Genomic DNA, 15,019 nt, shown 5'->3' on the forward strand with positions numbered 1-15,019 from the left:
GCACACCTGTTAATTTAAATTCATTCCAGGTGACTACCTCATGAAGCTGGTTGAGAGAATGCCAAGAGTGTGCAAAGCTGTCATCAAGGCAAAGTGTGGCTACTTTGAAGAATCTGAACTATAAAATGCCTTTTTTTATTTGTTTAACACTTTTTTGGTTACTACATGATTCCATATGTGTTATTTCATCATGTTGATGTCTTCACTATATACAAATTAAGAAAAACCCTGGAATGAGTAGGTGTATCCAATCTTTTGACTGGTACTGTATATACATATTGACAAGTGCACTTATCGATGTATATAACCTAGGCTACAAATGTGGATTATATTGGAGTTATGCCGTAAAAAAATCACTGGTCCACATTGTCAGGCAATGGTGAAACGGTTTTACGCTCATTCTCGGGCAGCGTTAAGGCGAGACCATTATGGGCGAGACCGATTAACGGATCTGTACCCGGAAGTGGGTGGTTGAGTTACTGACTGGTTACCACTGCATAGATACTGCCTGCTGGGATGTGGCAGAGAACCGGAGAATCGCAGAGATTTCTAGAAATCTGAGAAACCGAAAATCTGAGGCACAACTAATCACACTTTTGGCCCAATACACGGCGCTGCCGTATAATTACCGAGGCATAAACGGTAGAAGACGTCGCCAAAATGATGGAAGAGATACCAGTAGATAGATTTCAGGTTCCGAGCGCTGTCCAGGGAGAGATTCAGACACTTGTAAGTGGAATGTATTTTTCATTGTGGTGTTAAATTAATGCATAGGCTAATATATTATGTTCCTATATTATGCGACTAAGCTAGTCTACTAGGTGTTTTAAAACATACATGCTGGCTATAATGGATTGTTGAATTTAGATATTGGCCTGGTGATATTTTGCAGCATTTATGTTTTATCTCTGATAAAGGTAACACATGTAGCATTATTCTTGGTAGGCAACCATAAGGTCAGTAAAATATTATGCCTGGCTTTATTGCGATGAGAAGCGAATTTAGAGAAGACCTCAATCAACAGACTATCCGTTTTTTTAAGAGATTGAGATGGCGAGCTGTGTAGTGTCATCGGTGATACCTGGCGAAAAAAACATCCCTACACGTTCGCAGAAGCACATCCGCTCTGGGGACAAGCATAGGCCTATGAGGCAAAGGCCAGCTTTAACACTGTCACTGCAAAAATCCCAAGTAGTTGATTGGAATGCATGTGACAGATGACGTTATTATTGAATTGTAGGCTCTTACTGAACATTACAACGCAATCGGGTAGCCTATCAGAGCAAGTAAGGCCTAGCTGATGTTCGATTTCTTCATCATGCAGAGACTGCGTGGAGCAGTATCCTCCACGACATCATATGTGGTGTTTAACTCTGAATCAAACCCACTGGTTCGCATAAGATGTTGTTAGGCATATAGTGATGTGTCTCGTCAGTAGGCCATCTTTGTTTGCTGTACAGAGTTCGTTTTTCAGGGCCCTGGAGTACAGTTGAACCTATCTGCAATAGAATACCGAGATTCAACTGAAGGGTCTTTCTATCCGCAGTGGTGTAGCTTTTGGGAGCTATGAGTGAAATGTGCATCATGGGAGTCGATGAATGGACTGTGTGCAATGAAGATGTGACTGCCTGACAACCTTTGATGTGTGTGTGAATGAGAGACAGAATTGTATTAGGCTTGTATTTACTAGCCTAAACAATGTCATGAACATCCCAGCTTATATGTATGGGAGTCCTCTCTCTCTCTCTCTCTCTCTCTCTCTCTCTCTCTCTCTCTCTCTCTAGGACCCTGCATCATCCACAGCTTCTTCCGAAGCAGACTCAGACACGAGGGAGGAGGAGCCAGTCACTATTAACTACAAGCCCTCTCCTCTGCAGATGAAGATAGGTGAGTGTAAGAAGGCTCAGCCGAACCTACTGCCGGCTTCTGTTTATTTCAGCACCTTGGACAGGGGTCACATGACTGGAGAGCAATACAAAGATGTGGGGAGCAATACAAAGGCTAGGTGTACTGGAGTCAAGGCTCAATCATTCCCCAAAACCATATTACCAAAATTAAAGGCATAAATATAAACACATTGACACATCTCATTGTGATGTCCAGTCTGTAAAATTATTGAATGACTCAAGAGTAGAAAGGAGGATTTTAGGTTGCAAATTTAGCAATTTCGTAATAAGACATCTCTTTGATGACCAATCGATCCTCGTGATATCCTTTCAACAAATATGTTCCCATAACATATGCAATGAGGGAGGGACTGGTCCCACAAATTTCCGCCCCAAGCCCCAGAAGGTCTGATATATCAAAACCTCAAGCTAGCCCACTGCAGCCATTAGCCTGACGTCTGTACAATTTTCCCCTCCTCGTCTGTGCGTGATGCAACATTAAGATTGTAAAACATTTATTTGAGTGAAAGTTTTCCCCACAAGTGGAACACATCACCCACAGATTTGGATACTGGGTCATTCCACCAATTCATTGCATTTTTAGAAGTGTAACTCTCAAGAGTTTAAATGAAAAAAGGACTATAGTAAGTGCCTATTAAGTGCCAAATAAAGTAACAGGGTTGACCATAACACGGTTGAACATTTCATCTTAAATCAGCCATGAATTCCCTTGTGACAGGGGGAATGGAAGCTTGTTGTGTGCAAGCATCACACAAAAAAATAATAAAAAAAAATATTTCTAGCTGTCTCATGTTTCATGTTTGTATTGTCACGTGCACAGGTACAGTGAAATGCCTTTCTCGCGAGCTCTTTCCCAACAATTCAGTAATCAAAAACACACAAGAAATATAAATAAGAAGAACACGAGAAAGTAAGTAAGTTATATACAGGGCAATGGTGGAAAAAGTACCCAATTGTCATACTTGAGTAAAAGTAAAGATACCTTAATAGAAAATGACTCAAGTAAAAGTGAGTCACCCAGTAAATTACTACTTGAGTAAAAGTCTAAAAGTATTTGGTTTTAAATATACATAATTATCAAAAGTAAACGTTATTGCTAAAATATACTTACTGTAAGTATCGAAAGTAAAAGTAAAAGTTTAAATAATTTCAAATTCCTTATATTAAGCAAACCAGACAACATAATTTTCTTGTTTTTAAAATGTATGGATAGCAAATATCTGCCCTGCTAGAGCTACCCCTGTCAACTGTAAGTGCTGTTATTGTGAAGTGGAAATGTCTAGGAGCAACAACGGCTTAGGCGCAAAGTGGTAGGCCAAAACCAGATGACCAGTTTAATGGTGTCAGGAAACTGGTCAGCTGAGAGCTGCCATGCCAGGATTTTGTCTGTGACCGTACTGTATACACTGAGTGTACAAAACATGACTTAGACTGACCAGGTGAATGCAGGTGAAAGCTAAGATCCCTTATTGATCTTACTTCAATCAGTGTAGATGAATGGGAGGAGACAGGTTAAAGAAGGATTTTTAAGCCTTGAGACAATTGAGACATGGATTGTGTATGTGTGACATTCAGAGGCTGAATGGGCAAGTACAAAATATTTAAGTGACTTTGAACGGGGTATGGTAGTAGGTGCCAGGCGCACAAGTTTAAGTGTGTCAAGAACTGCAACGCTGTTTGGTTTTTCACGCTCAACAGTTCCCCGTGCGTATCAAAAATGGTCCAGCCAACTTGACACAACTTTGGGAAGCATTGGAGTCAACATGGGCCAGAATCCCTGTGGAATGCTTTCGACTCCTTGTAGAGTCATGCCCCAACAAACTGACCCTGTTCTTAGCGCGATATTCAATATTAGGAAATGTTTTGTAAACTCAGTGTTTTTTTGTTCATACTCTAATGTCACATTCTGTGATGTGCAGAGAAACAGCGCGAGCTGGCCAGGAAGGGATCACTGAAGAATGGCAATGCAGGTAGTCCAGTGAACCAGCAGCCGAAGAAAAACAATGTGATGGCCAGAACACGGTGAGAGCTGACCACGGTCCTGATTATGGCCTTCTTGATTTTGGCCCTACATTATTTTTTGTTTTATTTCTCCCTATCTCCCTCTTCACTGGTATCTTCAACCTCTCCTGTTTCTTTCACTCACTTTTTTTTCATCCTGGTCTGTTCCACCTCTTCTTCCTTGTGTACTCACTCTCCTGCCCACCTATAACTCTTCCCTCTCTCTTTCACTCTCTCCCTCTCCACAGGCTGGTGGTGCCCAATAAGGGCTACTCCTCCTTAGACCAGAGCCCTGATGAGAAGCCCCTGGTTGCCATAGATACAGACAGGTATGTGACAACATCAATGACTGTCATACACAGAAATGTCCACCATCACCCTTTAGTCTCAGATCTGCCAACATACTGTAGATACAGCATTTAGGTTATGGGCAGTGTGTGAGGTGAAAATAAATATAAGATCAACAGTGATGACATTAATCTATGCAAATGACCATACACTTCCATTTATGTTGCAGTGACGATGACTTCGACATGTCCAGATACTCCTCATCGGGATACTCCTCAGCCGAGGTGAGATGTGTGAGGGCCCAGGTACCTATGCACTCTGGGTAACACTACTTAAGCCCGGTAAAGATACAACAGCCGTCATAAGGAGAGACTAGGCAAGACAAAACTAACCCGTTTTAGAATTTTGTGTAGAACAGCTGACTAAAGACAGCTGCATTCAAATAAAACATTTCGAGACACGCTGTTGAGACCGTTTCCATGGTGACGGTACCTCTACAATGACATAATACAACTTTGAAACAAAGTTGCCACTGGTTGTAGCAAGGTGTTGTAGCAAACGAGCATCATGAAATACATGCACCAGAAATAGGGCACACATTCTGCTAGGCTAGCTAGCTAACTGCAGCAAAATACAGTCAGATCCAATATTATTGGCACCCTTGATAAAGATGAGCAAAGAAATATACAAATACTGAACAATATTGTATGCAAATAGTACAATTGTATTAATTTATACTAATACAATTTCTCAGAGAAAGAGATTTTGTTTAACAAGTAATAAAACAAATCTCTAAAAGATAGAGTTAAATTATTTGCACCCCTGTTTTCAATAATCTAGCATCCTTGGCACTGAGCCTTTTTCTTAAATGTTATATGAGATTGGAGAACACTTCGGGAGGGATCTTAAACTATTCCTCCATACAGACTCTTTCCAGATCCTCGATATCCTTCGTCTGCACTTATGGACTAACCTCTTAAGTTAAACCACAGGTTTTCAATGGGGTTCAAGTCCGGAGACTGAGATGGCCATTGCCATTAATTGATTTTGTGATCAATTAACAATTTCTTTGTGGATTTTGATGTGTGTTTAGGGTTATCAGTCTTTCCAAATAGCTTTATTTTCAAGTCATCTGACCATTGCACCGGCTTGAGTTTGCTAAATGGCATCGACACTTGAATTGGAACCAGTGCTATGGTCAGATGACATGAAAATAGAGTTCTCTGGCCACGAATACCAGTGGTGGGTTTGGCGTCGAAAAACAGATGCATAAGCAGAAAATCAAATCAAATCAAATGTATTTATATAGCCCTTCGTACATCAGCTGATATCTCAAAGTGCTGTACAGAAACCCAGCCTAAAACCCCAAACAGCAAGCAATGCAGGTGTAGAAGCACGGTGGCTAGGAAAAACTCCCTAGAAAGGCCAAAACCTAGGAAGAAATCTAGAGAGGAACCAGGCTATGAGGGGTGGCCAGGAGATTATAACAGAACATGACCAAGATGTTCAAATGTTCATAAATGGTCAGGGTTCCATAGCCGCAGGCAGAACAGTTGAAACTGGAGCAGCAGCACGGCCAGGTGGACTGGGGACAGGAAGGAGTCATCATGCCAGGTAGTCCTGAGGCATGGTCCTAGGGCTCAGGTCCTCCGAGAGAGAGAAAGAAAGAGAGAAAGAGAGAATTAGAGAGAGCATACTTAAATTCACACAGGACACCGGATAAGACAGGAGAAGTACTCCAGATATAACAAACTGACCCTAGCCCCCTGACACATAAACTACTGCAGCATAAATACTGGAGGCTGAGACAGGAGGGGTCAGGAGACACTGTGGCCCCATCCGATGATACCCCCGGACAGGGCCAAACAGGAAGGATATTACCCCACCCACTTTGCCAAAGCACAGCCCCCACACCACTAGAGGGATGTCTTCAACCACCAACTTACTATCCTGAGACAAGGCCGAGTTAGCCCACAAAGATCTCCGCCACGGCACAACCCAAGGGGGGGGCGCCAACCCAGACAGGAAGATCACGTCAGTGACTCAACCCACTCAAGTGACGCACCCCTCCTAGGGACGGCAGGAAAGAGCACCAGTAAGCCAGTGACTCAGCCCCTGTAATAGGGTTAGAGGCAGAGAATCCCAGTGGAGAGAGGGGAACCGGCCAGGCAGAGACAGCAAGGGCGGTTCGTTGCTCCAGAGCCTTTCCTTTCACCTTCACACTCCTGGGCCAGACTACACTCAATCATATGACCCACTGAAGAGATGAGTCTTCAGTAAAGACTTAAAAGTTGAGACCGAGTCTGCGTCTCTCACATGGTTAGGCAGACCATTCCATAAAAATGGAGATCTATAGGAGAAAGCCCTGCCTCCAGCTGTTTGCTTAGAAATTCTAGGGACAGTTAAGAGGCCTGCGTCTTGTGACCGTAGCGTACGTGTAGGTATGTACGGCAGGACCAAATCGGAAAGATAGGTAGGAGCAAGCCCATGTGATGCTTTGTAGGTTAGCAGTCAAACCTTGAAATCAGCCCTTGCCTTAACAGGAAGCCAGTGTAGGGAGGCTAGCACTGGAGTAATATGATCAAATTTTGGGGTTCTAGTCAGGATTCTAGCAGCTGTATTTAACACTAACTGAAGTTTATTTTGTGCTTTATCCGGGTAGCCGGAAAGAAGAGCATTGCAGTAGTCTAACCTAGAAGTAACAAAAGCATGGATACATTTTTCTGCATCATTTTTGGACAGAAAGTTTCAGATTTTTGCAATGTTACGTTGGAAAAAAGCCTCATAACCTCATACCTACTGTAAAATATGGTGGAGATCTTTGATGTTATGGGGATATTTTGCTTCCACTGGTCCTGGTGCCCTTGTTAAGGTCAACGCCATCATGAACTTTACCAAGTATCTGAACATTTTAGAAAAAAACCTGGTTTCCACTGCCAGGAGGCTGAAACTCTGCCACAAGTGGATTTTACAGCAACCCCAAGCACACGTTAATTGACCAACAAAATCTACATTTTGCAATGGCCACCTCAGTCTCCGGAGATGAACCCTAATGAAAACCAGTGGTCTAAATTGAAAATGGCAGTCCATATACACAGACAAAGGATATCAAGGATCTTGAAAGATTCTGTATGGATGAATGGTCTAAGATCCCTCCCAATGTGTTCTCCAATCTCATAAAACGTTTTAGCAAAAATGAAGGAGTGGGTGCTGGAGTATTAAAAACAGGGGTGCCAATCATTTTAACTCCTGTCTTTTTGAGATTTATTAAACAAAATGTATTTCTCTGAGCAACTGTTAGTATATTAGTATGAAATAATATAATTTTCAAAAATGTTTGAGCATACAATATAGCTCAGTATTTGTATTATTTAATTTATGCAATCTTTGCTAATCATTGTCAAGGCTGCCAATAATTTGGGATCTGACAGTAGCTAGGTAGCTGTCTGCTTGCCTAGCTAGCTAACTGCTGGACTAAACACAGAACTTCTGCGTACTGTTCTCTGATTTTCTAAACGGACCTGTCTCTTTTCAAATCTTTAGCCGACATGAGACGTTCTGAAACTAGACTGTTTAGATCAAGCAAACTTTGTTCTAAAACTGCATTAACCTGTCTAGCCCCAGCGTTCCGCTAGCGGAACTCCTCCCACATTCCACTGAAAAGGCAGAGCGCGAAATCAAAAAATATTTTTGAGAAATATTTAACTTTCACACATTAACAAGTCCAATACAGCAAATGAAAGATACACATCTTGTGAATCCAGTCAACATGTCCGATTTTTAAAATGTTTTACAGCGAAAACACCACATATATATTTATGTTAGCTCACCACCAAATACAAAAAAGGACAGACATTTTTCACAGCACAGGTAGCATGCACAAAGCCAACCTTACTAACCAAGAACCAACCAAACTAACCAAGAAACAACTTCATCAGATGACAGTCTTATAACATGTTATTCAATAAATCTATGTTTTGTTTGAAAAATGTGCATATTTGAGCTATAAATCAGTTTTACATTGCAGCTACCATCACAGCTACCGTCAGAAATAGCACCGAAGCAGCCAGAGTAATTACAGACACCAACGTCAAATACCTAAATATTCATCATAAAACATTTCTGAAAAATACATGGTGTACAGCAAATGAAAGACAGGCATCTTGTGATTCCAGCCAATATTTCCGATTTCTTAAGTGTTTTACAGCGAAAACACAATATAGCATTATATTAGCTTAACACAATAGCCAGAAACACAAGCCATTTACCAGCAGCAAAAGTTAGCGATCGTAACAAAGCAGCAAAATATATATAATTTTTGACTAACCTTGATAAGCTTCATCAGATGACAGTCCTATAACATCAGGTTATACATACACTTATGTTTTGTTCGAAAATGTGCATATTTAGAGCTGAAATCAGTGGTTATACATTGTGCTAACGTAGCATCTTTTTCCCACAACGTCCGGATATTTTTCTGACACTCACATATTCTGACCAAATAACTATTCATAAACATTACTAAAAAATACATATTGTATAGGAAATGATAGATACACTAGTTCTTAATGCAATCGCTGTGTTAGAATTCTAAAAATAACTTCATTACGACATGCAGTTTATGTTATGGCGAGAGCGTGCCCAAAATCTGGGCGCAAACTACTAGTTCACATGTTCGACAGATATATGAAATAGCATCATAAAATGGGTCCTACTTTTGATGATCTTCCATCAGAATGTTGTACAAGGGGTCCTTTGTCCAGAACAATCGTTGTTTGGATTTAGAATGTCCTCTTCTCCAGTCAATTAGCACGGAAAGCTAGCAAAGTGGCGCGAAGCTCTCCTTCCTGAACATACGCAGACAAAGCAACACGCCTAACGTCCCGAAAAAATTTCAATAATCGAATAAAACTATATTGAAAAAACATACTTTACGATGATATTGTCACATGTATCAAATAAAATCAAAGCCGGAGATATTAGTCGTCTATAACGACAGCTTTACAGAAGGCAATACCATGTCACTTCTCGCGCGTTCCAGAAAACAGGAAATTGGGGTCACGTCATGCCAAGAGCTTTTATTCGACCTCAGATGATGTTATACACTCCATTTCTTCTCTCACTGCCTGTTGACATCTAGTGGAAGGCGTATGAAGTGCATGTATACTAATAAATATCAAGCACATTTATAGGCAGGCCCTAGAACAGAGCATCGATTTCAGATTTTCCACTTCCTGTCAGGAAGTTTGCTGCAAAATGAGTCCTGTTTTACTCACAGATATAATTCAAACGGTTTTAGAAACTAGAGAGTGTTTTCTATCCAATAGTAATAATAATATGCATATTGTACGAGCAAGAATAGAGTACGAGGCCATTTAAATTGGGCACGATTTTCCCCCAAAGTGTAAATAGCGCCCTCTATCCTCAACAGGTTTTAAACCATCTTGTCTCATCTCGGCCATTGTATCTGTAATGGGCTTTACAGTCATGCCAAGCCATTGCCACTCACTCCCCAACACACTCACAATCTCAAGGTTTTTTCCCTTCACAAACCTAATTACAGTAAATGCAGATTACTGTTGGATAGAAATTCAGGCTACCTATATCCATTATCCAAATATCAAACCAACACCACAACTGACTCATTCTCTAAGCCACTTACATTCATTATTTTAGCCTTATGTCTTTATCATGAAACCATTTAGCTATTGTACGAAGACTATTTCCTGGTTTCCTGATATGATCACTGAAGTAAGTAGACTCCAGTAACTTTTTTGAATCTGTGATAAGTCATAGTGTTCATTGATTTCCCTGTGTAACAATATGACTAGCCTTAGTTACATGATGGGTACTCCTTGAAGACTCTACTAACCAGCCTTTTTAAGTCTATGGTCACATTTCTTCAGCCTCAGTAATGTTATTGACAGACCCCTACACCCCCTAGTAACGTGACTGACCATCCCCTACACCCCCTAGTAACGTGACTGACCATCCCCTACACCCCCTAGTAACGTGACTGACCATCCCCTACACCCCCTAGTAACGTGACTGACAATCACCTACACCCCTTAGCAGGGTTGGGATTATTTGCATGTAAAAGTAATACTTTACATATTACTTGTTACTTTACAATATTACTTAGTGTGGAAAGTAAAGTGTTATATTACTAGCTATATTATTTTGCGTTACTTTCAAGAAAAAAATCTCAATGTTTGTTTTACTGTCAGAGGGAGCAAGGCGAGCCATGTGTGCTCTACCAAGGATTGGTTACTTACTAACTCAGGTTTGATCACTACTGTAGTTTCTCCTTTCATCTGTGGCGCTGCTTTCCTGTGGTAGTCTACAAGTGCTGCGCTGTATATGGGGTGCTTGATTAGCCATATTCTGTATACTGTAAGCCAAACATCTGTACAGATTTCCAATCTTTTCATTAAAAATCTTTCTCTCGACCTGCCAGTTCTGGTTATAGATCGCTCATACACGGACCCATAGAGATGTATAGAGTGCACACTTGCCACTAGACTGGAAAGCCCTCCCTGGGCTTTGCTGCTGTATCACAGAAGCGACAATGGCAAAGATCAGCGGTGCGCCCTCTGTACATTTCTGTGGACAGCACAGCCTTTCTCCACTCGCTTCGAGAACTAAATGAGGAAACAAGTTGAGATTCCATCATGGAAACACACGCCCGGTAGAGATATGATTCTGAAAGTAACGCACACGTTGTGTGACAAAGTAACTGTAATAATATTACCCAATTTGAAAAAGTAACGCATTACTTTATTCCCTTACTAATAAAACTAATCTGGTTACATAACGCATTCATTTGTAAACGTGTTACCTCCAACACTGCCCCTTAGTAACATGGCTGACAATCCCCTACACCTCTAGTAACATGGCTGACCATCCCCTACACCACTAGTAACATGGCTGACCATCCCCTACACCACTAGTAACATGGCTGACCATCCCCTACACCACTAGTAACATGGCTGACCATCCCCTACAGCCCCTAGTAACATGACTGACCATCCCCTACACCACTAGTAACATGGCTGACAATCCCCTACACCCCTAGTAACATGGCTGACCATCCCCTACACCCCTAGTAACATGGCTGACCATCCCCTACAGCCCCTAGTAACATGCCTGACCATCCCCTACACCCCTAGTAACATGCCTGACAATCCCCTACACCCCTAGTAACATGGCTGACCATCCCTTACAGCCCCTAGTAACATGCCTGACAATCCCCTACACCCCTAGTAACATGACTGACCATCCCCTACACCCCTAGTAACATGGCTGACCATCCCCTACAGCCCCTATTAACATGGCTGACAATCTCCTACACCCCTAGTAACATGGCTGACAATTCCCTACACCCCTAGTAACATGGCTGACCATCCCCTACACCCCTAGTAACATGGCTGACCATCCCCTACACCCCTAGTAACATGGCTGACAATCCCCTACACCCCTAGTAACATGGCTGACAATCCCCTACACCCCTAGTAACATGGCTGACAATCCCTTACAGCCCCTAGTAACATGGCTGACAATCCCCTACACCCTTAGTAACATGGCTGACCATCCCCTACACCCCTAGTAACATGCCTGACCATCCCCTACACCACTAGTAACATGGCTGACCATCCCCTACAGCCCCTAGTAACATGCCTGACCATCCCCTACAGCCCCTAGTAACATGGCTGACCATCCCCTACACCCCTAGTAACATGGCTGACAATCCCCTACACCCCTAGTACCATGGCTGACCATCCCCTACAGCCCCTAGTAACATGCCTGACCATCCCCTACAGCCCCTAGTAACATGGCTGACCATCCCCTACACCACTAGTAACATGCCTGACCATCCCCTACACCCCCTAGTAACATGCCTGACAATCCCCTACACCCCTAGTAACCTGGCTGACCATCCCCTACACCCCTAGTAACATGGCTGACCATCCCCTACACCCCTAGTAACATGCCTGACCATCCCCTACACCCTTAGTAACATGCCTGACCATCCCCTACACCCCTAGTAACATGCCTGACCATCCCCTACACCCCTAGTAACATGGCTGACCATCCCCTACACCCCTAGTAACATGCCTGACCATCCCCTACACCCCTAGTAACATGGCTGACCATCCCCTACACCCCTAGTAACATGCCTGACCATCCCCTACACCCCTAGTAACATGGCTGACCATCCCCTACACCCCTAGTAACATGCCTGACAATCCCCTACACCCCTAGTAACATGGCTGACAATCCCCTACACCCCTAGTAACATGTCTGACAATCCCTTACAGCCCCTAGTAACATGGCTGACAATCCCCTACACCCTTAGTAACATGGCTGACCATCCCCTACACCCCTAGTAACATGCCTGACCATCCCCTACACCACTAGTAACATGGCTGACCATCCCCTACAGCCCCTAGTAACATGCCTGACCATCCCCTACAGCCCCTAGTAACATGGCTGACCATCCCCTACACCCCTAGTAACATGGCTGACAATCCCCTACACCCCTAGTACCATGGCTGACCATCCCCTACAGCCCCTAGTAACATGCCTGACCATCCCCTACAGCCCCTAGTAACATGGCTGACCATCCCCTACACCACTAGTAACATGCCTGACCATCCCCTACACCCCCTAGTAACATGCCTGACAATCCCCTACACCCCTAGTAACCTGGCTGACCATCCCCTACACCCCTAGTAACATGGCTGACAATCCCTTACAGCCCCTAGTAACATGGCTGACAATTCCCTACACCCCTAGTAACATGTCTGACAATCCCTTACAGCCTCTAGTAACATGGCTGACAATCCCCTACACCCCTAGTAACATGTCCATTATCTCCACCCTCGCAGCAAATCAACCAGGACCTGAATATCCAGCTGTTGAAGGATGGTTACCGGCTGGACGAGATCCCTGACGACGAGGACCTGGATCTGATCCCGCCCAAATCTGTCAACCCCACCTGCATGTGCTGCCAAGCCACTTCCTCCACCGCCTGTCAAATCCAGTAGCTCACACATGCGCCATATGTTCACTCTGTCACTAGAGCAGCGACAGAGAGAATTGACAGAACATGATAATTATACGACAACAAATAATTAAGAGGAGGAAAATTAAGACAAAAATACACAAACATTTTCAAATACGACTAACAGTGATTACTTCCTCCTATGGTAGGACATGCACTTCTGTTTGTGTTTGAGGCCTCTCAGATGCCTCCTCCGGGCCAATATTGTGTTATACAAGTGAAAATGATTACAAAATCATTTTCATGTCCCTAAGAATAAGACATATTATTGTAACTGCTGGTGATCAAAGCTGCTCTGCTTACCTGACTTCAAGGTCATATTTATTGCATTTTATTCCGTTTCTTTTATTGGTCATGGACTTTTTATTTGAAGGATCTGTATGATTGTACATGCTGGGGTGTTTTTTGAAGATGCATATCAGTTTATGTATATCTGGTATCTGTAATTTGGTACTGAAAGCAGGGTTGTGTAGCACCGGCCTGGTCAAATACACTCATTCAGTCTACATTCTTGCCCTCTTTCTTATTTTTTATTGGTTTGAGGTATTTATGGTTTTGGTTTTTAGGGATGAATGTATTGCAAAGGGATGACATGCATGATGAGCGCCTACTGTAAGTGGATTGGGAGATTTATCTGAATTGGCTGTTTGTTCCCGCATCTTACTACTGCACACTGCTATTTTGTCCATTCCTCATTGATTTATCACTTTTGAATGTATAATTCTTGCACATTTGAATTTGTCTGGGTTCTAAGGTGATATGCGTACATATTTCCCTAATCTGCGATGATCCTTATTCAAGAGGAAGATATAGAATTCATACTTTGCTCAGCTATCATTGGACTCATTCTAGAACACAATGCTTTCACAGCTAGGTTACACAATTCAGCCCCATAGAGGCCACAGGGAACAAGTGTTTGTGTAATAAAAGTATACGCTGACATTCACTATCTTTTTGGATACAGCCTGTTATGACATCCTACCATGCCCCTCCCACAGTGTGTCTAACTAACCACTCCCCAATTACATCCTGCTAACAAGTCTTGATTGGCACAATCATTCTAAATAATGTCAAAGGAGAACACACATACGTCATCAACTAAATTAGTGGGTTGCAATTTATTTCACTCGTGTGGTTGATTGGAACGTGATCTAGTGATCATACGTATCATTAACTTTGAGCACTTAATCCCTCACTATCACCCTCACTCAAACACCCGTCAGAGTTGATTTGCGATTAGACTATGCCTGAAGTATAGAACATTAAAACAAAATGTGTACATTTATCGCCAGTCTCATGACTTAACGTATTTCAAAGAGATTTGCAATATATGAAGGTATGCATTTAAAAACAAAATGTAGACAAAAAAAATGAATGATGATTATGTTCTCATGTGGACACTTCCATTCCAGTATTTAACAGTGTTATTGTTCTGTGTAGTGTATGATATCAATAAACACAAAGCCATCTGAACCTGCGTAGGGTGTCTTTAATATCTACAGTTCTGGACATAAAAAAATGTCCTTTTCCAAATTGCTTTGCTACATCCAGTTATTGTTAATATGACAAAAACGTGCAGGGTGACGGCAAGTACTAAGTACATCTGTGGGGCTTGGCATGTACTCTGTTGATCATATGGGTAGGGTAAGTGTATGGTAATTGCATCACAAAGTTAATTGTTTTAATGTTAAACGTCTCTGACAATTAATTACACAGGTATTTACCGGGAGCGGGAGTATCATAAGTTATCCACAAGTTC

At 42.4% G+C, this 15,019-nt stretch overlaps 1 protein-coding gene across 2 annotated transcripts; it reads left to right on the forward strand.

The window, feature by feature from the left end:
- The first annotated feature begins 424 nt into the window (after positions 1 to 424).
- fam219ab (family with sequence similarity 219 member Ab) lies at positions 425 to 14,733 on the forward strand. 2 transcript variants are annotated; one of them, XM_071353640.1, is made up of 6 exons: positions 425 to 729; positions 1,785 to 1,887; positions 3,827 to 3,929; positions 4,157 to 4,237; positions 4,426 to 4,501; positions 13,085 to 14,733. In XM_071353640.1, the coding sequence occupies exons 1-6, from the start codon at positions 661 to 663 to the stop codon at positions 13,241 to 13,243; spliced, it is 591 nt and encodes a 196-aa protein (XP_071209741.1). In that variant the 5' UTR covers positions 425 to 660; the 3' UTR covers positions 13,244 to 14,733. The 2 variants fall into 2 exon arrangements, with proteins under 2 accessions (XP_071209741.1, XP_071209743.1); XM_071353642.1 differs by having other exon boundaries at positions 4,426 to 4,480.
- The last annotated feature ends 286 nt before the right edge of the window (positions 14,734 to 15,019 follow it).

This window comes from Salvelinus alpinus, chromosome 19 (assembly GCF_045679555.1).
Source record: "Salvelinus alpinus chromosome 19, SLU_Salpinus.1, whole genome shotgun sequence".
Taxonomy (NCBI): Eukaryota; Metazoa; Chordata; class Actinopteri; order Salmoniformes; family Salmonidae; genus Salvelinus; species Salvelinus alpinus.